At 39.3% G+C, this 24847-nt stretch overlaps 1 protein-coding gene across 5 annotated transcripts in view; it reads left to right on the forward strand.

The window, feature by feature from the left end:
- Positions 1–9954: 9954 nt before the first annotated feature.
- Positions 9955–24847, forward strand: part of map4l (microtubule associated protein 4 like) — an 89016-nt gene continuing 74123 nt past the window's right edge. For 3 of the 5 annotated variants that reach the window (XM_069510893.1, XM_020105176.2, XM_020105194.2), the window contains exon 1: positions 9956–10309. In XM_069510893.1, the coding sequence (XP_069366994.1) occupies positions 10023–10309 (287 nt within the window). In that variant the 5' untranslated portion in view covers positions 9956–10022. Of the gene's footprint in view, positions 10310–24847 lie in introns of all 5 variants that reach the window. The other 2 variants (XM_020105185.2, XM_020105203.2) reach the window with 2 other exon arrangements.

Genomic DNA, 24847 nt, shown 5'->3' on the forward strand with positions numbered 1-24847 from the left:
TTTACAAATAACAGTAATTTAAAATAAATTCCATAAATCATCTCAGAACCTCTATTTTCAACCTGTGACTCTGGGCACTCAACCTCTTCATTGGGAGCCAGTGGACTTTATTGCATAAAATATAAGCACCTAAGTATTTCATCTCACCACTGTCCTGAGGCGACTGAGTACTGTGTTGTGCAAGTCGGGCACTTCATTAATCACATGAAAGAGGATTTTTTTTTTTTGCATATTAGGCCTATTAATGTCTAAATGTCCTCATTTCCTTCTGCAGCTTCAATTAGTAATGGCTGAATCTGTGTTATAACAAGTTGTTCCACTGACAGGGTCAAATACAACATACATCAATGTAGTTGAGATAGTTAGCTGGAAATTATTTATTGGGCATTGATAATTAAACATCAATGTTATGGATGAATACAATTCCTTCCAGTGAGTGTGCGGAAAGCTGCATGATCAAGTTCACCAACAATGTAATAAAGAAAATTTGTTTGCCGAGCAAGCTCATGAAGATGTCAGTTCATCACAGTGTTACTGCTCAATCTCAACACAGAGGCCAAAACTGTCAGAGACTAAGAAACTCAAACTTGTATTTACCTGCACTGATCTTGTTACTTCAAGAAATGTCTGTAAAAAACTTTTTCAAAGAAGTGTAATTGTTTGTGTGTGATCCATGTAATTGGTACTAACAGTTTGGTTTGTAAGTTACTTTGGAAAGTAACGAGGAAGTTGATGTGCTTTTTACTAAATGCAACAGTGATTTTATCACTATTTCAGCATGACATGCAAAACATTTGTAACAACTCCCCCTTTATTAGTAGTAAAACATGAACGAGTTTACATGACTTTGAGTGATTGTATTAAATAATATATGTATAAATAACTATAATAATCTATATGAATAAACATTAAAAATTATCCTACATTACAACATTATAGTGAAGAGTTTTGAAATATTTATTATATAGAGGGACTTAAAAGATCAAAACTGTGTGAAGGTTGCAATACAGAAAACTGTCCACTAGCTGGTGCTGTATATCCATACTATGACTGTGTGCTGTCTCACTGACAGATTGTGTTGTTCTGTTTTTACAGCAGCAACAGGAATGTGATGATTTGAACTCACAAGAAGAACTAGTGGGGCGCTAACGCAAAGCAACACACAACCTTTGCAGATGTTTACCTCAGAATACGTCTATACAAAAGTGTTACTTGGCCTAATGAAGCATAAAATGTGAATACAAATTAGTAATTTAAATTATTGTATAATGGAGATATTTATGGTGATCAATACATTTGTTGTTTTAATGTAGTTACTATAGTTAAATCTATTCAATAACATCTTTGTGACATAAAATAATTGCTTATGTAATACAACTAAACCATGTTTGTTGTTAAATACAATACAAATACAATATACCTGACAATAAAACACAATACGCTCCCTCGCCAACAGATGTCTCTGTAACACTGTGAAGTGTAGATACAGTGTGGAGTAATGGAGCACGAAGGAGAGAGTAACAGGTAGTGTGGTGGAGTGAATTCCTCGGATGATGTATGAGAGCTGTACACAGCGTCGCCTCCCGAGCTTGATGCCATTTCCACCAGAGGCCACTGGTATTACAGTGAACATGGATCACCACAGTGGAGCTACTGCTGACACGACTCCTCAAACCTGAATCAGGATACGTTATTAATCTATTATGGAGGCTTTACATTTATTATTAGAGCCTGGAAAATAAAGTTTCATTTTTCGGACCCCTCAGAACATCGGCACATCAAACTAAAGGAAGATTTCTGTCCGTCTGGGGTTTCTTCAATCAATTCTCGTCCAGTGAGTGGCCGCCATCTTTGAGTTCAACATCCAGCTCCTGTAAAACATTCATGCTGAGTGGTGTGTCCTATAACTAGTGGGTAATCAAATTGACTCAACTATTATGGAGTAAGGAGTTCACTCGTCTCCTGTGCTACAACTCACCAACATCACTAACTGATGATGAAGATCACCCTCTTCTCTTGCTTTCTCATGTTGGTCAGTTTGAACAGAGCCAGAAAACACTTGACAACCACATGCTAGTGATCTACACAAGAGGAGACATATGGTCAGATACAAGGCAACATGAATTTTTCAAGAAATTGCCTGGGCCTGCAGGGACAAGGGCTGTTCTACTCTTTTACGGAACAAGGTATGACATTTGTGAAGGTCATAGCTGCACTTGAAAAGCTCTTTGTTCCTGAAGTCAGTGTGGTAGCATGCTGAGCACATTCAGACAGCAGAGCGGATGAGACTGAGACCCAGTATGTGGCAGATTTGAGGGTCTTTAGACCAGTTTATACTGCAGAATCTACACTGTAGGTATGGTGGTGCCTTGCAAATGTTTTTATTACATGGAGCAAGTGCTAGAAAAATTATGAATCCACATAATCATCTTGAAGAAATCGAATCCTTTCGTCAACCCTTTTGGGGTATATGTCCCTACAAGTCTAACCACACTCAACTGGAATTAATCAGCTTGTTAATGATAATGATAAAGGTTGTAGTAGTTATAATAATAATGATAATTGATAAAAAAAAGCACAGTTTAAAAAACATTCAAGCAAAATAAAAGTGATTAAAAATAGTAGAAGTAAAACAAATAAAAAGAATAGACCTGTATAAAAAAGTAAATGGTGAAAAATAATATAAATAAAATAGAATAAAATTCAATGTCTTTGACGTTTCTCAGTCGTCCTGGTCATGGTGTAATGTGACAAATGTAAAAAACAGGACTTCAAATCCAGTTGACCTGTTTTTGTAGCACTTGGATTATAAAATACAATGATAGTATTTAAAGTAGGCTATGTAAAGACACTTGTGAATCAAAAGGTTTTCAAAACTGCAGTGGATGGAGAATTCCTGATTCCTGTTCAGGCACTTGATTCCAGTAAAATTCCCCAAGATACTCGTCCTCCTTCAGCCTCCTTTGGTTGTTGGTGGTTGTACGCCATCATCAACATGATCTGATTCATTTCAGGAACACTTTTTTTTATGTAATCTCTTAATTTAACAAAATATCTGCAATCTTTGATTCTATTATGATCTTGTACATTTGTGCTTATTGATATCAAGATTGTAAATAAATATTAGGAAAAAATGGATTCATAATTCACTCAGTGCTGTAAGAATGCCATTAACATACATGCTCTAAACATAGATACCACTGAAAGGTGACAGTGTTGTAAACCCACTGAGAGGTACATGGAGTTCTACTGAATCACATACAGAATAAATTGTATAAGCTGTGTATGAAATATCCTCCCTTGTCTTTATAGGGAAGAATCACAAACAACCATCAGGCTCCAGAACATCACAAACTCACATGACCTTTTGTATTTTTACAAGATAGACATGGACATGAGCATCACAGGGGGTGTGTTTTGCTTTTCATTTGTATATGCTGTATCAGTGAAGGCAGAAATGTCAGAAACCAGGGGATAAATGTCAATGGTCAGGAGCAGCACTACCTGCCTCACCCTTCCTTCCTCACCCGTGCCTGACTCTCCTCCGTTCCCCATACCCCCATCTCTCCATCTCTAACCCAGACACCCCCTGTGCAGCTTTGCCCCAAATCCTCCCAGAACCTTAAAACTCTTCTAAATCTGCTTTCTCCCAGCCTTCTCCCTCCCCACCCCCAATTCAGTTCTGCCAGTCATCCACTGCTAACTCTCAATCATTGAATTTCATATAAGCTGTTGGCACTTGCTCATAGAAACAGCACAAGTTCTTTCTCTCATGATTAGAATGAGTTAAATGGATAGAGACTGAGATGAGGAATAGTGTGTTTGCTGCTGCCTGCCTGACAGAGTGAAAGTGTTAAAGTTTGAGTTTTAGTGGTATAGCATGGCATATCCAGAGTATTAGTGTGTCAGTCCCTCGGCTAAGCCTCAGCTCTGCAGGGGTTCTCTCCTTATTTAGGTCATCAGATCTCTCCCAGCAAAAGTCAAAGAGGGGAGTGAGGGAGGAGCAACTTTAGAAGGTGTGTCCACCAGGCATCAATGGACATGTGGACTGATGTGTTCTCTATCGTATAGTTGGTGTAGCAATAGGGAAGATGGCAAGTGGGATTCAGCTGAACACAACTTTCCAATTCCAGTGGACAAAAACAAGATACATTTGACGAGAAAGAGATCCTTGTACAAAATATGTATTTTGTTGGAAAAGGCAGGATAAACCTTACATACCTCTCAACAAAGGTCTGTACCATTATGTGTGCAGAGGTGGTACTCATCTTAACCATCATAACCATAATCAAAATCAAAAATGATTCCGAAAACATATTTCTGAAAACAGAGCTGAATAAGTGAACACTAGATTCACCTTATATTTTGATGATATTGATAGTTATAGTAGTTTTATTTGTATTTATATTCACTCTTAGATGATTCAGAATATTCTCTTTCCCTCACTTGTTGTAGGTCTTGTTTCCCTCCACATATCTGTCAGAGAGAGAGAGAGAGAGAGAGAGAGAGAGAGAGAGAGAGAGATGTTGGATTGAACAGGCGAAGCAGGACAGTGCAAGGCGTCAACTGGGCAATGCCAAGAAATCATAGTGTTGAACACCATTAGAGTCCACAGTTGACATCCATACATCACCTCTCACAGTATGTAATCGCACAACAAATCTAATCTGAATGATGCAAACATGGCCCACTCTTGAACAAACCCACTGAATATTCATTTGAATTCATCACACAATCAAATATTTGGTACTAATACAACTTGTGACATCCGTAGTATTTACAATGATGGTATGAATGCAAGATACCATTATTGACAGTGAGTCTACTCCATCAGTCAATGTTAATTTGAATCAGACATAGATTCATTTTTTCAATGCATGATACATGAAGAGAATTTGTATTCATGTGTATGGTGGTGCTCAATGGCATGGTGCATTGAGCAAGTAAACTGTGATTCAAGGACAGTCATACTACACACATACTAGTACACTTAGAGAATGATATAAAAGAAACTTCTGATTATGTCACTTTCCTTATCTGCCGTCATTTTGTTCAATGGATTCCTTTACATGTCAAACCTGCGTCCTTTGATTGTGTAATCCATCTTGGTGTGTTATACTAATAGTGCCCTCGAGGAGCGAGCCACAGGGGTCTGGGAGGCTCATTACTTTCCAAATCCACATACCTCATCCATGAAAAAAGAGTTGTGTTCTATACTTTGATTGATAACTAAATATCTGCTAATGTAAACATATTCCTACCATCTTTACTCTGTTTTTACAGCTAATTAGCAAATGTCAGCATGCTAAAACTAAGTAAAAGTCATATTGTGAAGGTGGCTAACACGGCTTGTACAAACCCCCTGACAGTTGTCTTTGAGCAACTGGTCCTCTAAAGTCAGGTCTATGTTTGACAGAGTTTGAAACCTTTCCTTCAGGCAAGAGATATAGAGCAGCCTGTTATACATTAAGTTTAATAGAGGTAGAAACTCTGTTGTCCCCCATGCATGACCTGCTCAATTTGTATCTGAACAAATTAAGTTTGGTAACTTCACTAGACCAGATTGTTGTGTTGTGTATGTAATCAGGAACACCCAGAATGAATGTTTGTGCATCTTGCACTTGGACTTAAGGATGAACTGATTAGAATTTGGAGGTCGAAGATCACTCTCACAAAAACCCATGAAAATCGAATAATATTTTCAAATTTTGGCTCAAATTTATACTCAACTGATTAGATTTGTAAAAGTCAAAGGTCCTGGTGACTTCATATGAGTTTTTGAAAACAACTTATCTAGACTGAAACTGCACTGGCTGGCATGGACAACTGCAGTGCATGTTTTTTTGCATTGCACTGGTTTATTATTTGAATGTTGTGGAGCGGTTTTCCACCAGGAATAATAAATGAAGGAACTGATTAAGTTGATAACCCGGTAACTCTTCACCCACCTAACCTCAGCATGTTAGCATTGCATTTATGAGCATGTTAACATATGTCAATCTTAACATTTAGCTTAATGACCCACTGTGCCTTAGCAGTCTCACAGAGCTATGCACATAGCTGTTGACACTACCTTTTTGTGTATGTGTGTATATCTGGTATGTGTGTGGATTTTGTTGGTACTGTGCAAGCAAGTTTAATGACGAGTAAAGAATGAGGTATACATGTTAGAATGTATGCATTTGAATGACAGACTGTAATACTACAGTGTAATGATATCAGTGAGAGCCTTTTTTATGTAATTGTCAGCATCTGAAGTAGAGTGACTAATTAAATTTGAATTCTGTGCCATCTCTTTAGATGTTACTGAGGGGGCAGAGGGAGGACTTCTGGAGAGGGTATAATGACTGGAAGGATGGAAAAGAACGAGATGGAAGAATGATGCACTGAAAGAGAAGAGATGGACAGACTGAGTTTGAGTTAGACAGGAATGGAGATGTGATGATAGAGAGAGAGAGAGAGAGAGAGAGAGAGATGGTGGCGGCACAGTATTATGTAACACTGTGATGAGAATATGGGATGGAAGAAGAGGACAGGGGGGTGATGGGAAGATAAATGGAGGAGTGGACAGGCAGTGAAGCAGCGTGTAAATGAAAAGAAAGCAGCTCTGACTCCTCCTCTGCATGAACCTGATGACGGTAACGTACTTGCAGCCACGCCCTCTGAGTCATCAAGATCCGCTGCTGCAGAGAAACAACTCAGCTTATAGGACAGATGAGATGAACAGCTTACAACAGGTTTATGCTTATTTTCAATCGGGTCAAAGGGTTTGTTTGCATTGTGATTGAACTTTTATTTGATCTGAAAGTCTCCTTAGATTTGAATATGACTTCTTCAAAAGAGACCTGCGCAAGTGAAGAAGAGTTCTCAATCCTCAAATATTCAAATGAGAAAAAATGTAATATTACTAACAAAAAATATTCTTCAGTATTTTTGGTGAAAATAATTTAAAGTGAGCTGACCAAAACTCTATTCAAACAGATGCATTACAATATTAAAGGAGCATCAACCAGTATTTGTATATGAACAGTAGATAATGTAAATGTGTTGCTCGGACATAAATAGACACATAGAGAATGATCACTAAATCTGCAGTTACCCAAAACTCCAGTCTCTTCCAGCTCGTTATTTAGGGGGACACAACTCTGATAAACCCACTGTACTCTGTACCAAGTTAGTGACTATATAACTGGGCAAAGGGGGCTACGGTGTAATGCCATTCATTTTATTTGCACTGGAACTGGGTTGAAGCCCACAGTTGCGTCACAGAGTTGGCACCATCTTAAACATTTTTCATTTTATAAGGAAATATGTCCCATTATCTCAGACTGAGACAACAGAGGCCTAAGATATATCACCAAAGAACCGCCAAAAACAATTAACACACAAAAAACAACACAACACTAAAAATCATACTAAACCAAATCAGATGGTACATATTATAGATTATCAACAGGTCCGACATTGAATAAACAAAGAAAATAATAAATGAATAAATGGATAGTTAAATTGCTTTGTGTAATTCCCTTAGATTATTAGGAAGAAAGGAAAAAAGTGCACCTGGTACTGAACTGCAGCGAGCCATTGTGCTGCCAGTTATATCACAGAGCAGATGGTACAGTTTACAGCAGACTGTATAATTGTGAGTACTTGCGGGTAAAATACTCAAGTCGTCTCGCACAGCCACACCTGTCCCCGCAGCTCTGTGTCATCGCTGGAGAATGGGCTGTAATCCTTATCTCTCTGCTACTGGCATGAACCTATCACAGTCATCTAGGGGGGTGCTAAGCAATCACACTTTATGGTGGGCATCCCTGATGCTTGATCCTGGCACAATCGTCATAACAACGATCAGTTTCCTGCTAAGGACACACAACATAGCTTTCGTGCTATATGTGCCATGCTAGCTGTCCATGCAATACTAATCTACATGGGGAATACACTTCACAAAGAGATGAGCACACACCAGGTTCATGTGTGAGTGCTGTGAGTCCATGGCTACTTCCCTGCAAACAAAACAACAAAAACAGCAAAAACATGATGTTGACTGTGCGATTGTATTCATAATTCAAATCACACTTTGCTGCATTCAGTGTATAGATTGTAGCACAGAGGTTGCTCTTGTTTTTTCTCAAAGCGAAGGGGATTTTGAAAATGTAAGGGGAAGCAGAAGGGGAGGAGAATACTGCCAACCAATGGCAGCTTATACCCACAGTTGTACATATGGCAAATTAGACCAGCCATTGACCGAGACATGATGTGGGAGTAAAATGTCATGCCTTAGATAATTTACACACAAAAAAACAGTATAAACATGCTCAACAGATCAGTCACTGTAATTTACAAAAATAAGGGATGATGCCAGTGTCGATGCAGCAGAATTAATACGTTATGTCCGGCATCCACCTATAACAGCCCCCCACCTGAACTCTCTGACCCAGAGAATCTCCTGCTACGTTGTTCAAAAGTAGAAGGAAAAGTCCAGAGAAAGTCTGGTCCCAATTCATCCAGACATTTTCTGACTAATAGATTATCCTCAGTCAAAGAGCATCCAGCATCAAGTGGATCAGATGGGATGTGTCAAAATGCTGTTGCAAAATACCCTCACAAAAAGACATGCATTCTTATGTTGCGGTTGTATCATGGTTAGTTTGCTTGTTAGGACTGAACATCTGATAAAAAAAAAAAAAAAAACAGAAGCATGGAGAAGATTAATGTTTTAAATATATAAAAAGAGGACATCTGTCATTTCGGCATGTGTATTTGTTTACTGTGTTTTTGTGCTTGTGTGCACACAGTTTGTGATATTTGAGAGATTACAAAACCCCCCACCAAATCAAATGGGAGCCATAATCCCCTATAATCCTATAGAAACCTCTGCCTCTCCAGCAGCCAGTCAGTCATCTGGCTAGCTAGCTTCATCAGAGAGCATCTGAGACATCCGGTCCGACAGCCAGTCAGTCAGGTATCCAGGCCTGTCTTTCTTTTAAATGCTTCAATTCACCATAAAAAGAAATTGTCCAACCATGAATGCGATTGTCAAGAAAATGTACTCACACAAAGTCAAATATCAAGATTTGTTTATTAAGATATACCATCCTCAGCTCTGGGTGGTCCACATGAGATTATTATTCTAACAAATAAACACAAAGCGGGGAAGCAGAAACGTAATTTTATTGGAACAAAAAGTGAATCTGATTATTTATGGAACTTTGATTGTATATTTTTTTTGATTAGGATTATGTATTCTACATTGTCTATGATAAGGGAGGCATTTTAAGATTAGACTAGACAGTAATGATGTTTGTGTAACTGAAGTAACTGTTTGTGATCATGTATGGCTAATAACAATTGATAGTCACATGTGCTGGTCACATCCAGATGAAGATGAATTTAACAACATGGTCAAAAAGAGTCTTGCAATGTGAAGGAAAGTGATTTAAAAAAGATTCCTGCATCCACACTAAAGCACAGGGAGGATGTGGTTCAGGAGGTAGAGTGTGTCGTCCACCAACCAGAGGGTGGTTCCATTCCCAAGTGTCCATGGGCAAGATACTGAATCCCAAAATTGCCCCTAATGGCTTTGTGTGAGTGGATCAAAAACACTTTGAGTGATCAAGACTAGAAAAGTGCTATATACCTACAGAACATTTATCATTGACACAAATGTGTGACAACTATGACAACCTTGTAATGAGTTCCATCCTGGCTCGTGCCTCATTCCTCCTGTGTGAGGCAGATTGGTTCAGCAGATTTGTTTAATAATGACAAAACACAGATGCAAGTGAAAACCTCCTTGGAAGAGGGAACGTTGCTCAAAACAAGAGGTTTGAGTCAGGCGATGGCTTCCTATGGTGCCTGGTGGCAGGTTATGGATGATTGTTTAATAATGACATCAATGACTATGGGTATTCTTGTGTTTAATCATTGTGACGCCCAGTTTTGTGTCACCTGATGTAACTTCCTTGAGTCCATGTTGGAACGGTCCTGATTTGGGCTTGTCATCCCTTGGCTTTGCTAAAATGGATTCCACAAATCGAAAAAAAACAAATAAAGTGAAAACTCTCGTTTTTTTTGTGGTGGCCCGTGAAGGCATCACCAGCTGCCTGCTGCGGATTCCGATTTTTTTTCTTCCCTCGCTTCTGATTGGCTGCGGCGGTGGTCCAGGGGGGCGGGAGCTGTGCGAGTGTGGGCACCAGTCTGCCTGGTTCACAGAGAAAGGTGGAGACATTTCTCACCGTCACACACTCCTGACTGTCACACACACTCTGACACACGCTCAGCCACAGGATCGGGACGCAGCTGAACGGTGAGTACCATTGAAAACCACATCCGTCGTGTGTCATCGCGCGATCGTGGCTGTATCCTCGCGTTGCGCCATCCTGCGCCCCGTGCTTGTGAATGAATGATGAACATCCATGTGGTGTTTGATTGTGTTATCCGGACGGTGCTGCGGGAGAGTACGGGCCTGTGTGTCCACTGCGTGGCGGATGATGGTGCGCGGTGTTTCCCATCTTAATGATGGAGGGAAGTGGGCGTGTGAGGGGTGATGGGAGGAGGAGGAGGAGGAGGGGGAGGGCGGGGGTCTCATGCAGAGCTCCGTGGATCCTTGTCTCTTTGTTATGGTGGTGCCGCAGTCAGGATGGTACCCCCCCCCCCCCCCCCCCTGTACTATCCCTGGGATACAGTAGTTCAAAGATATCTCCATGGCAGCCCTGCATCAGCTCCATGTGCTCACCTCTGACCAGTGATGGCTGCAGTGTGGCCTCATGGCATCTCATGACATTTCACATTTTAATATTAATAATCCTGCATGAGTGACCTGCACTGACCCATGACAGTGACTGGGGCTGATCTACTTGTCTGTGTTTACAGTAGCAGTGCATTTTTGTCGAAGGCAGTCAGGTGCAGCTCCACAGCTACAAGGCCTTTGTTATATAAAGGCTCTTTTTTCTGAAGTTGCACGGCCTATACCCTCCACCAGTTTTGGGAAGATTGTGTTATGTTCTATATAGGGACTAAATCTGCCATTATACAATAATACCCCACCCCCCACTAGCCCACGCTACACACACATTCACACGAGTGCACACAGACACACACGTACAGTGCATCCTCTGTCTCAGTGTGGATTAGTACACATTGTTCCGCCAATGCTCGTCTCTTTCTCTCTGTGGCAGTGTCTGTCGCAAAATGGATCAGTCTTCAGTCTATTTCACAGCTGAAATTGCCTGTGCTGTGACTGAGGAGGACGAATGCACCGAAGATTCTGAAATGTAATATCGAGACATAGGTGTATGGGCATTTTCAATCATCCCCTTTAAATAAAAGCTGGTGCTGAAGTTTGTGTAAACATTGTAGTATCTATCCTATATCCACTTCCCCTGCTCTTCAATGATGATGCAACGCTGAGAAATGTTCAGCCAAGACACATGGCTGCACTGTTACATAAAACAGACACATTCTGTGCTTCAGCTAATACACATTTCCTTCACAGTCAACCTGACATGTTCCGTATATGTTCCGCATCTTGTGGAAGTTTGCAGGTGTAGAGAAGAAGTGTGAATTACATGATGTTTTGTGTTGGCAGGCTCTGTTGCATCCTGCAGAGTTGAAGAGGTCACAGTCATCTTCTCTGACACTCCATGCTTGTGTATCTCTTTTGTTGGTCTTCTGTCTCTCCAGCTCTGCCTACCTGTTGCCTTTTTACTGTCAGTCACATTGTATTTAATCAGGAGATCAAACCTCTCGAGTTTAAGTATTTATCTTTTGACATAACGGCGAGGCAGAATTAGATGTTCAGCGATTCGGTTGAAAATGAAATAAAATTCTGATAACACATGACATAACAGATGATACATACTCGAATATTATTTGTTGTTATTTATTTTTATATATTATTCAGAGTTGGTTTGAATTATTGGCTACTCTCATATGCATGTCAAAGTGGAGACTGAAGTAGTGCATTAATGTTTTTTTCTAACTAAAAGCCGAAGCGCATTAACTGACTGTAACTGAAAATGTTATATTTAGTTCGGACAAGTGTCTGCAACATATTAAGAGTAAAACAGAATAAAACTAATCAATAGGCCTAGATTATTTGATATTATTTACCTTGACTGTAGCAGCTACCACAGTCTAATTTGTCCCAATACAGTTTGACAATGTTTCAGAATTTTCTTACACCACTTTTGCTTCATTGTAGAATGTGTGAAATGCTCCTTGCTCTCTCTCTCTCTCTCTCTCTGTCTCTCTCTCTCTCTCCCCCCCCTGCCAGTGAGAGTGGACTCACTGTTGAAAATATCCATAATGTTTTCACTAACCTAGGCAGGCAGGCAGAACTGGGCATATAATCTGCATAAACTGTGCATCTTCTAATGACTGTCAAGCAGACATGTTGGTGCTAATGAGAGTTCATTAAGGAGCCATAGAAATCCTCCACCATAAACAGGCCATCCTCAACAGCGTGATTGTCTAGTGGTTTCAATTAGAAATGGCAACATGTCCACATGGAGTTTGGTGGAGTTAGTCTAGTGAATTTGATGAGAGACTCACTGCGGAGAAAACCTGCTCAGAGGGTAGTGACATCCCAGGATCTAAAAAAACTATTTGACTGAAGAAGAAAAATCCAGGAGCAACATCCAGTCACATTAGCACCAACCTCCGAAGAAAAAATATATGGGCTAGCTAGATCAAAAGATACAAACCACTCATTAACAGTAAGCATTAGAAGGCCAGATTAGAATTTGCAAAGAAGTACACAAAAGAGCTGCAAAAGCTTTGGAGCAACATTTTCTAGACTGATAAGCTCCTAATGAGCCATACCAAAGTGACAGACAGGACAAAGTGTGGAGAAAGAAATGAACTGCTCATGATCCAGAAGAAACAAGCTCATCTGTGAAGCTCAGTGGAGGTGGTGTCATGGCTGATGTGAAACGGGCTCACTAATCTTTATGGATGATGTAACTCATGATGGCTGCAGCAGAGAGAATCCCCAAGTCTACAGAAACTTTTTCTCTGCCAATTTACAGAGAATTGCCTCCAAACTTCTTCATGCAGCAGGACAATGACCCAAACACTCTGCCAACACAACAAAGGGCTTCATCAGAGGGAAAAAGGGGAATGAACAGAAAGAGGCTGCAGTACAAGGCTGGAAAAGAACTACAAACCAAACAATTATTCCCAGCAAGCTTTTTTCAACCAAGGACTTACTTTAAGACAGTCTCATACAAAAGGTGTTCAAAATAAAATATGAAATTCCGTTTCATATTTATCCTTTGCTCAGTGTACAACAAAAACCAAGGAGTTGGCCTTGATTTCTAAGTCAGTTTGGAAACTACAACCTACAACTGCTAACCACTATTGTTATTATCAATTCATCTTCAACTTGCTCACCAGCCAACAATCCATCATCCCCAACACATTTAATGGATCATAGGATCATATTTATTTTTGAAAGCTGAACTATGTTTAAATTGAACTTAACAAAATCAATCAATCAATCAATCAATAGTTCATTCATTTGGAGAAATCATTTTATTGCCTCACAGAGCGTAAAATGGGGATTTAGTTTCCCAGTAAAATGCGAACTGATTATCACAACATTGTTTTTCTGGGGATCAGCTAGTTGATAATTGAAAATATTCAAGTGCTCCACAGCAGAGATCCTCAGGCAGGCAGCCAGGTTCTCTCCTTGAAGCTGGTTTCAAAGGCCTTTTTAAATTTGAATTTTTTTTGTGCTTTCAAAAGTGGTGCTCTTAGTATTGTTCATCTGACTGAAAATGGGGATAATTATTCTAACGACCACAAGAAGGCTCCAGCTGGAGTTGAGGCTGGCACACTCATACTCTCTTGCCTGTAGACCCATGATCTATTCCTGGTTGTTGTTGTGTGTGTATGTGTGTTGTGAAACATACAGTAGTTAATTGGCCCACATTGAATGCCCCAGTAAAGTTACAGTGAGTGGAGTCCTTCCAGCTTCCTTGATGCTCCTCTGAGTCTGATTTGTGCCAGGAACCAAAGTTTAATAAAAACCCTGCTGTTTACTCACATGGAAACCACCCTCATTTCAGTGAATTATATAGAAAAATCTAATGAATAGATGTGCCCATTTGGCATTCCTCTGTAGAAAGGGGGCATTTGGGGCACACCTCCCGCAAATCTGTGTGTGCCTCTGGACATTTTCTCATCTTTGTCTCCTCTGTCAAGGCTCAACGGACTGCACTCAGATTCCTCTGTAGGGTCTTGATGGCCTTGTACTGAGACAGAGGTAGTGTTTGTCCTTCACTTCCTGGAAATGTTGTAATTTGTCTTGATGGTGGTCCCTGAAGGTGGCCATGTACCTTATATCATCTGGTGAGTCCTTCCAGGCAAAGGCCAGTCTGTTTGCAGCACAAGCCACAGCCCCCATCATTGCGAAGCTTTCTGTAAGCTGCTGCAAAACCCTTTTCACTTGCTCTGAATTTAAATAAAACAATTGAGTCACAAGCATAGGATTCAACAAACAAAAAAATCTCACATGGGCATAAAATAATTATCCATGATAATGGCTAGTTTCTCTAGTATCTCTTCAAGATTATGTTCTAAACAGCTGTCTCAACAGTATCTGCTCTGTCTAGGAAGTGATTGAACATGCCCCTCTTTATCACGGTATATGAGCGAAAGCATAGGCAAGTAGTAAGTTTGGATTTACTCAGTTAGGAAATTATGGGATTATGACATCAAACTAAATAAATCCTAGAAATGCAATGTAGCCTGGACATAGACTCTGGAAGTCAGTAAAAACACGTCTGTATTGTCGACCGTATGCTTGTTATGATTTGTTCAGATTCTCAGATTTCGTTCCGAGGTGACTTGAGCATGTCATCAATGATACCTGTTATCATTCATCTGGTCAATCTTAACATTGGAATCATTTTTTAATGACTTGATGTAAATGTTTAATTTATTTTTTATGGGCATTATCTCAGATATGCTTAAGGTGTTGCTGCATTTTCTACAGTGGAAGCAGTAAATGAGTCCATTAAACTGTTGCATAATTTATCCAAGCTGTTGGCAAATACATTTACTACATTACACACACTTGCCCGCCCGTCCAGACCACATGAATCTGTCCAACGTACATATGTTAGTTGTTAAAAAAAAAGAGAAGCAATAGAAGCAAGGTGCTAAAGCAAAGTGATACTGTAAGTGCTGAGTTTGGAAATGGTAGTCAGATGGAGGTGGTTGTGGTTCTGTAAAGACAAAGCACTGAATCCATTGTCTGACAGTTGTTTGTGTTTTGCAAGGAAGATGCTGAGCAAACAACAGTTATCTGCACAATACACAGCATGAAAGTAGCAGTACCACACATTTGTTTATCATTTGAAATGCTGCTCAACAAAAAAATGCCTAAAACTCCACATTTACGTCTCTTTTCAGACATGAACTCAGGAAATTGTGGGTAGAGCGTGCAGGAGGCAGGGCACATAAATTCAGTTGCAGACATCACATGTTTTTGTTTACAGCACATCAGCACCAGCATTGACCCACATCAGCAAAAGCTCTCGAATCTTGTTGTCTTTCCAATTTGGCATCTTCTCCGGTATCTTCAAAGTACCTCTTTTTCATCCCGAAACATTTGTATTCTTATAGGTTTTTTTTCAGTTTTGCATCTCCTGTATGGTAGAAACATCATCAACAGGCCCACTAGCTTGCTGTAAACAAAATCCTGGTGTATTCTCACATGGGCTCACTCAGACAATATCTTGTTATTATTAGAGTTTTTACTAAGGGGCTGTCAGGAAAACTCTGGACAATGCCTGGAGCAATTAACTGAGCCATTTGCATTTTCACATACTGCCCCTACAGATAATATCAGTCTGTCTGGAAGCAGTCTTTGTGATGCATACAGTCATACCAGCAACATGAATGTAGTAGTCCCTGCAACATATGTCTGAATTAAAAAAAATATATATTTTCAACGGTTCTTTCCATTAGAGAGCAATTGTAAATTTGCGCGATGAAAGAGAGCTATCCCAACCAAGTTAAATTTAACAGCAGTTAAATCTAAATAACTAATGACCTTATGCACTGTAAGTCTACATACCGTAGCCTTGTTCAGTTCGGATACTCAAAGCAAGAAAAAAACTGCATTCAACAAGGAACCACGAGAAAGACATTTAATAACTGTCATACTAAACTGGAATCAGTAGGTACACAAGTATTAACATGTTAAACTTAACAAACATTGTAATCATGCTAACTGTTAATTAAACGATAGCAAGCTACTGTATTCTACAGTGGAGGGTTGAAGCTATGTGCAGCTGAAACTGACTTCATACTTTGACTTCAGTTTGACAATGTAAACTAATTTTGAAAGGCTGATATTGTAGAGCTGTGCTTGGTGAATCAAGTTAGACCAAGGTGGTCAGTGTAATGGGTCGTGGGAGCAGCTACACTGGAATATGCACATCTATGAGGAGCCAAAGTTAGTGTGTTGAAATAGAGTAACGACAAACTGCTGATGCTAAAGACTACGAGCAATGAGCTTCATGGATTATCAGAGATGTTCTAATGCATGCTTGTTGTGATAATGATGATGCCATGATTTCTGATTTAGGGATTGGTGGGATTACATGCAATCCCTCCCAGATTACCAGCCAAGCACTGTAGGCAGGAAGTCAGGCTAGCAGTCATCCAACCAGATATGGTTAACGTTTTTTTCAGGCAGTGAGCCATTCAGAGGCGGTTATCCAACCAGTTATCCAATGAAACAGACACGATAGTCACCTCACTGGCCAACACTGACTGTATAAGTCATTTGTTAAGCACAACATTGATCAGCTATCTCTGCAGGAAATGTGTAGACTCATCCATGAAACCAGCATAAAGATGCTGTATGGAATGTGGAAGTTAAAGTCTTTAATGTTCACAAAACAGTTGTGATGCTGAGTGCTTGTTGCAGAGAGGATGTCCTGAGATAAGAGGATCTGCAGACGACAGATGCACAGCCGGGGAGCAGGATGACCAAAACATATGGATTTGCAAGCAGTAAGATAGACATGGGGGGGAAAGTGAGATTTGGATTTAAACATCGGCTGCTATAGCATTTAGGCAAAAGCATTTTATCTGACGGGATGCATGAGAAAAAAACATCCACACCTCTCACCAACATGAAGGATGGTGAATAACACTACTCTGTTTTCCCACCTGGCTATCATACCTACACTCTCACTTACTATATATTTAGAAAATCCTTAACAAAATGCTCACATACAACAAATACTATTTTCTAACACAATGATACAGTAATGAAACAAGATTCCGAATAAACAGGAGGAACACCGAACAAATAAAAATGATGTGCAACCGGGTATTAGGTACGTTCTCTCTGATTTGGTTATTGTGTCAGTGGTGTTACCCTCTCAGCCTCTATAGAGTGTAACCGTTACTGCACACTCACAACAGCTCTGAGGCTGAGCAGCTACGAGATTAATCATGACCACAAAGCATCTGATTCACAGCAAAACAAATCCATTGAGAACGATCCCTTTCTACCAACTTCCTGCGTGCTTCGTGAATTATGTCTTGTATGTTTTTATTAGTATAGTGTTTCATATACTGTTTAGTTAAGTCACTTGTAAAGTGTTGTGCAATCATAGAAAATAATGGTTGCTCTCTGGTAAATGTATTGTCGGTTTGTTGATTTTGGTGGTTATGGTCAAAATTCCTTAGTAAAAGTGAGCACCACCAATCAGAGATGTCACACTTACACCTGAGGATTCTAGGTAGTGGAGTACTTTCCATGACATTGAATAAAACATATTTTTCATAAAACACTATTGATACCATACAGTATTGTGGCTTCCACTGGAGCAAATAACATTGCTCCACAATCTCTTAACTTGTATACTTCTATATTCAGATAAGGAATGGGATTTTTACTTCCGGAACCATGATGTTGAGCTCTTTGTGCCTATAAATCTTGGACTACAGGGTATACATCTGTTTTAATTAATGTTTTGTCTGGATGTGCCCCTGGAGTCCTGTGAAATCACTCTCTTATGTACACTCCATGCCACCGCTAAGTAGAGCTCAAAGAGAGAGCGATTAGTTGCGGCTCCTAAAATAAAATGTCTCCTTCCTGTATTAGTCTGTGCAGCTGGATATGCTGTCTGTTTATTTACATGGGCACAGTCTTTTAGTGAGTTGGTGCATTTAGTAGATAACAGAGTTGGTGTTATTCACCTGCATTATTTATCTTTTTAAATGACTATTTAAAAAGGGCAGATGTGATGATGGGTGAAATGGGCTGGCCACTCAGAGGAAAGCGAAGCTAGACACTTGGATCCTGATGTTCTATCATATTCTATAATAAGATTTTTTTAATCAAAATTTAAATTATAGCAAATGACAAATTACAAATACTACTTATGTTTTTGATGTGGAAAATCAAACTGACTGATAGAACAGAAGCATCACACTGTCCATGGAATCCCTGGTTGTTGTTTTTCCATTGACAATTAGAACAAAATATTATTCAAACCCACAAATCACAAATGGCATTCAGTAGAGCACCAACCCCATCAGTCCCCTTGAATGAATTAAAGTTGCACCAAATTGTCTGGATTCATAGATATCAGGTAAATATCTGAAGTATGAAAGAAAGTTGTCCAATCATTTCACCAAGTTTTATGGAAATCTGTTGTGTAATTTTTGTGTTATCCTGGTAAACAAACAAAGACACAAAGGGAGAGGGTTGGAAATATAAACTCTTTGAACACAGGTCACTTTTGCAATTCTACTAGAAAAAGAAAAAGGAGAAGGAAAAACTTGGGTCCACAGATTCAGGTTTATATCACAGCACAGTCCAGGCTGCAACATGTAAATAATATTAACACAGGCCCTGTACAGTTTTGAACAGATCTTTTGACAGCTGCAACAAAGAAAATCCTGCTGCACACAGCACAGAAACATTTCTGACATGCCACCAGAGATCCATCGTCACACAGCCACATCGATCAGGCGCAATCAATCAGTGTGGCAATTAATGTAGCACCATGACCCCCCATAAACAAGTCAAATGAGAATTTATCTGGCAGATGTTCAGCCGCATTATAAAATGAGTTGGTGCAAACAGTGTGGTGGTGAACTAGGGTTAATGCTGTACAGTGTCTGTTGGGTGTGGGGAATTGCATCTGGAGAGACAAAATCAGATGCACTGCTGGTTTGATGCTGTGTGTACTGTATGTGCATGAAGTAGGTTGTGTGTAGTGTCAGCAGTAATCCAACCTGCTGCTCATCAGAAACACTGTGTGTGTGTGTGTGTGTGTGTGTGTGTGTGTGTGTGTGTGTGTGTGTGTGTGTGTGTGTGTGTGTGTGTGTGTGTGTGTGTGTGTGTCTGTGTGTGTGTGTGTCTGTGTGCATGTGTCTGAGGAACTGCTGAGTCACCATGACAACTGTCTGGGCAGCCATGACAGTACTTTGTTAGATGCAACAAATCTGAAGGATGCAAAACATAGTTTCAGCCTTAGTTGAGTTGTTTTACTTTTTATCTTCTCATCACACTGAATCCCTCCCCTCAGATTCCAACGTGTGTTGAGGAGGGTTTTTAATAAAACTTAAAAACAAACGTGCAAAGAAGGAAAGGGTAGATGACACTTTCTCCATGAGATCCATATAGGTTCAAACATTTCTCTGAAATCGCTAATGGACTCCCAGATACATTTCAGATGCCCAGGTTGACTAAATTAGGCTTCCCATTTCTCCTCTGCGTGTCTCTGCCTTCCACATCAACACATTCTCTCATTTTCAGTAGTACTTCTCGATGTAACCTCACAGATGAAATTAATATTTAATCTTCTTAAGATGAGGAATAAAACTTGGTGGAATGTCAGGGAAGAATACATAAAATGTAATATCTTGATTAGGGGGTAGATATAGTATTATTCTACCATTATTTTTAATGTTGTTTAACTGATATAATGGGGAGTAATTGATGGATCTTGATGAAAACAATCAGGCATAATTAGAAGACTGATATCTATGAGTGTGTATAATTTGGTGCAGTTGATTACATTTACTATTTGTGGAGGTATGCGCTCTACTGAGTACCACAAATAGTTACATTTCTAATAAAAACCTGCTGTAAAGAAAACGCTCACATTTTTTTTGAAGAATGAGGCTGGTACTACTTTTCTCTTCCTTTCAACATAACATTCAAGACTGTCAGACTTTTTGACTTTGGTCCATCTTGAATTTAAGGGGACTGTTTAGTAGATAAAAGAGTTCCAATTTAGTTCTGTTTACGCTGATCGTGATATACTGTTTTTTTTACTGCTTGTGTTCTGATTCCAAGTCACATTTGATAGACAATGTACATTTTTTGACCAGCTTCAGTTTTATTTCTGTTGCAATCTGCTCAGATTTTAATCTTATGTACAGTTAGTTGTGTGATGATGGAGAAATAATCAATGTTTATGAATGCTTGTGAAAATACAATTGATTTAGGGTCCAATTATTATCTCATGTTATCTCAGTAGTACTTGTTAGTCAAGTCAAATGTATTGTATCAGATTCACAGTGATCATCTCCCTTATCTTAAAGGTCCAGTGTGTAAGATTTAGGTGAAAGGGATCTATTGGTAGAAATTAAATATAAAATAATCCTAATGATGTTTTTACCAGTGTGTTTCATCCAAATTGTAAAAATTGTTGTTTTCTTTATCCTAGAATGGGCCTTTATATTTAAATACTTTATATTTACATCTGGAGTGGGTCCTCTCTATGGAGGCTGCCATGTTTTTTTACAGTAGCCCAGACTGGACAAACACCTTTTGAGTGACAGAATGTAACAACTGTAGGCTACCACAGGTTCTCTGTCATGTTTCGGAGGGGAGGGTGATGTGAGGGGTATTCAGCTGCCACATACAACTTCACCACTTGATGTCACTAAATTCTACACACTGAACCTTTAACTCCTTTTCTTGGCGACAGTTATTTTTGCAGCGTGCCCTGAAGTCTATGTATCTCTTGCACTACATGTGAACCTTCAGTGGGGCTGGAAATGATTACTGAAAGCTGCAGTGTCCTTCAGTCAGGTCAGAACTGTGAGGAAACTGATTTGCTCCTCTGTTCATCAGGCCACATGAATTTATTCTGTGCCACTTTACATAATACATTCCTCATAAAGTCCACCAGTAAAAATATGTCTTGTTGGTTGACACTAAAATATACGTATAGTGTCATAAAGCATGATATATTGTGGCTAGTTGGCAAAATAGCAGGTAATCCATTTCATGATGTGGCAACAAAAGAGATTTATGGTTTTGAAGAGAGTTGATGAAAGCAGGAGGAAGCAGGTTCCCAGGGTCACTAACCCCCCCCATTCACTGCTGTAGCATCATTAACACAACACTCTGCAGATAGATGTTTCTGTGACTCACCACTGAACCAGACTGACCTACGGTTGTAAAGATAACTCGCATCATAATGTGGAGCCACAACAGCTGTTTTCTGTTGAGTTGTGAAAGGATATTGACTTGTGATGTTTTTTTAACAAGATTGTTTTGTTTGTTTTTAATTTTCGTAAAACAGACTGAATCCTGGAAGGAGGATGATGAACGGCTTTTTTTCGTACTACTTTAACAACAGTGACTGTGTGACCAATGAGAATTTGGGCAGATGATAACTATTTGTAGTTTATTTAATATTTAGATTTAAAGGTTCAGTGTGTAAGATTTAGGTGAAAGGGATTTTTGGCAGAAATTGAATATAAAATAATCCTAGTGATGTTTTCACTGGTGTGTTTCATTTAAATTGTATGAATTGTTGTTTTGTTCATGATAGAAGGGGCTCTTTATATCTAAAAACGTTATATTTGCATGTGCCCATTGGTAGCAGGCACACTAGACCTTCATTGTCAAACAACTTGGGTTTAGTAAATAATCAGGGTTTGGGTAAAAATGAACTTTCCAACAATAGGGGCTCAGTATCTTGCCCAAGGGTTCTTCAAAATGCAGACTGAACTACCAACACTCAGGTTAATGGATGACCTGAACTTCACATGTTAATTCTTTCTTTTAGTTTCCATGATAGATCTGACATTTTTACCGGTCCTCATTCAAAAAGCTGTTCAAGGATTAAGACTTGGTTTTAGGGTTCGGGTTAGAATTAGGTTTAGGTTAGGATAAGGGTAGGTTTCTAGCTGGGATGGCTAAAGTTTGGATATCAGGGGCTCGGGATGCATTATGTCAATAAGAGTCCTCACACAGATAGAAGAACAATTTTGTGTGTGTGTGTGTGTGTGTTCTGCGTGATAACTGTCAGTGTTTTGGAGGATGAGATGATTACTCAGAGAGGGAGGGGTTGTGGATGTTGGAGCAGGGGATTGTGGGTACAGAGATAGTCTTTAATCCCTCGGAGTGCAACAGCTGTCCGACGATTCCTCCTCATCACCATCGTTCGCTCTCTCTTTCTGTCTCTCCTTCTCTCTCTCTGTCTCCCTCTTTCTGTCTATCATACACACACACATATACACACTTGGCTTTTTGCTGACCACCAGTTACGCAATGTTTGTGTGTGCCATTCATATTGTAGTTATCATTTCAAGCTCTGCTGATGTTGTGTTCTCTGTGAAAGTACTGCACTAGTTTTACTTTGCCTCTCTGAGCAAGTTCATGCTGACCTGAACTCAGTCAATGGTGCTGCAGTTAAGACATTAATAGTATCATAGTGAGTTGTTGTACTTAATGATTATTTTCATTTGACGCTTATTTTGTAGACATATCGACTAATCAACAAAAATGTCAGAAAAGCTGAAAACCAGTTGCCTCACAGTTTCTTCAAACCCAGGAAGACTCATTAACCTAAGCTTAAATATATTGAGCTTATTGCTGTATTGCTTAAAGAGTTATTTGATAATATTTTACCTTCAATTGACTTTATGAATTGATTAAGTAATAGACTTATTATTCCAACTCCAAACTAAATGCATCATCACTGTCACAATTTCAGTTTTCTATACATGGATGTATTCATATGAGTGTCATTTGAAGGTGTAATTCAGGGTATTTAGCTTAATTTCATAAAAGTCAATCTCATTGAATCTATTCAAATATAATAGTAGTTTAATACAGAGTTCAACAACCAGAGAGTAGAAACAAACACAAAGCACAAATAGTCAATTATTTGCTAGGTTGATGAAACGAGATACAAACTTGTAGTTATTTGTTGTCTGAATGTATGTGGTTTTGGTATTACTCATGTTGTGACGACTTGAATCTGTGTGCACATCAAGCAGACATGTCTTCCCTATGGGGACTAAACATCCACATTAGGTAAATCTTTACATTTGAAGGTGTTCGGAGGTTAGGTCCTAGGTAAGAGCTGGAGTAAGAGTAAGAAAATGAATGCATATCAATGTAGTGTCCTCTGAAGACCAGTTTCCTGAAGGAGGTAACTAATCAGCCCAGTCTGAAGTCTCCAATGCATCACAAAGCTCTTCCTGTTCCTGTATTCATTATCCAGTGTACTATGGGCTTTGCTGAGGTCCATTCTCCATGTGGTTGCTAAAGGACTAAAAGAATCAATAAAAACAAGGTCACAAGTTTCAGCAATATATTCTCCTGTCATCAAAAGTAAATTAAATGGAAAGTAAACCAAAAAATGTCATTGCGAGTAATTGCAGGCCTAATGGGTGAGAGAAAACATGGAGCAGCAGGTCCAGCCTTCTGAATATTGCAGCTTATGAAACCTCTCCAGTGGAGCGATAAATATTGCAGAATAATAGGCCAGGAGGGTAATGGAGGGTAGGAAGCTCCAATTTAGGATTGGTTCATTTTCTTATTGAAAAGATTAAATTATTGAGAGCATTGTGTGTGTGTGTGTGTGTGTGTGTGTGTGTGTGTGTGTGTGTGTGTGTGTGTGTGTGTGTGTGTTCGGTACAGTCACAAGACAATGACAGCTTGTTTGCTTGGAGGGTGGATGGAGGGATAGACACAAACCGCAGAGAGAAAGGAAAGTTTGTTCAGGGGTCATGCTGTCTATGAGATGGGACCAGTTTATGTTTTGTGCTTATGGCATTTGGCAGGAGTAATGGAGTGTAACTCAAACACAAACACTCATTGCAAGTCATTGACAAGTCATTAAGATTATGTCAAGATCAGACATATGAGCAGATTTACTTTTTCACTTTGGCCCAGCAGCTCTTTCAGAAATAACTCCATCACAGCTCCTGTGGCAGAAAGGCTGGGGTATTTGCGTCTGATAAATGTAAATATAGATTCATGTACATCAGTATACAACAGTGTGTGACACTAATTAGAACAATACTGTAGTGAAAGCAATAACTCTCCTTATATTTGATCTCAGAGCAGCATTTAACCCATTAAAGGACCCTCATGCGGCTACAGTATAAGTGTTCTTTTGACAAAGTCTGGAGCTTTGCATTTTCTGTAAATCTATGCATGCATATTTATCTACTATTTCCAGAAATGTCTGTCTGTCACTGTGTCTGTGTCTATATGTGGCCAAAGAATCTCGAGAACCGTTCATGTTATTGGCTTCATACTTCTTGGCCGTATTTTTTAAGGGCCCAAGGAAATGTTATGATGTGCAGATTTGAGAAGTTTGAGATGGTAAATTGAGGCAGTAAAGGGTCCTGGGTAATGTCAATGGAATCAGAAATATTTTAAAAAGACATTTGATGTGTTAACAATCAATTCAGTGGAAGGAGTGCAGAAATGTGAATATACATTTTACTATTACTAAATGAAAAGGTATGTTTCAGTCTGGTCCATAAAATGAAGTAAACAGCTGTACTGTACACTGAGATGTGGTGACAAAATAAATAACTTTGGTTTTGCTCC

The sequence above is a fragment of the Paralichthys olivaceus genome, chromosome 16, assembly GCF_024713975.1.
Source record: "Paralichthys olivaceus isolate ysfri-2021 chromosome 16, ASM2471397v2, whole genome shotgun sequence".
Classification (NCBI taxonomy): Eukaryota; Metazoa; Chordata; class Actinopteri; order Pleuronectiformes; family Paralichthyidae; genus Paralichthys; species Paralichthys olivaceus.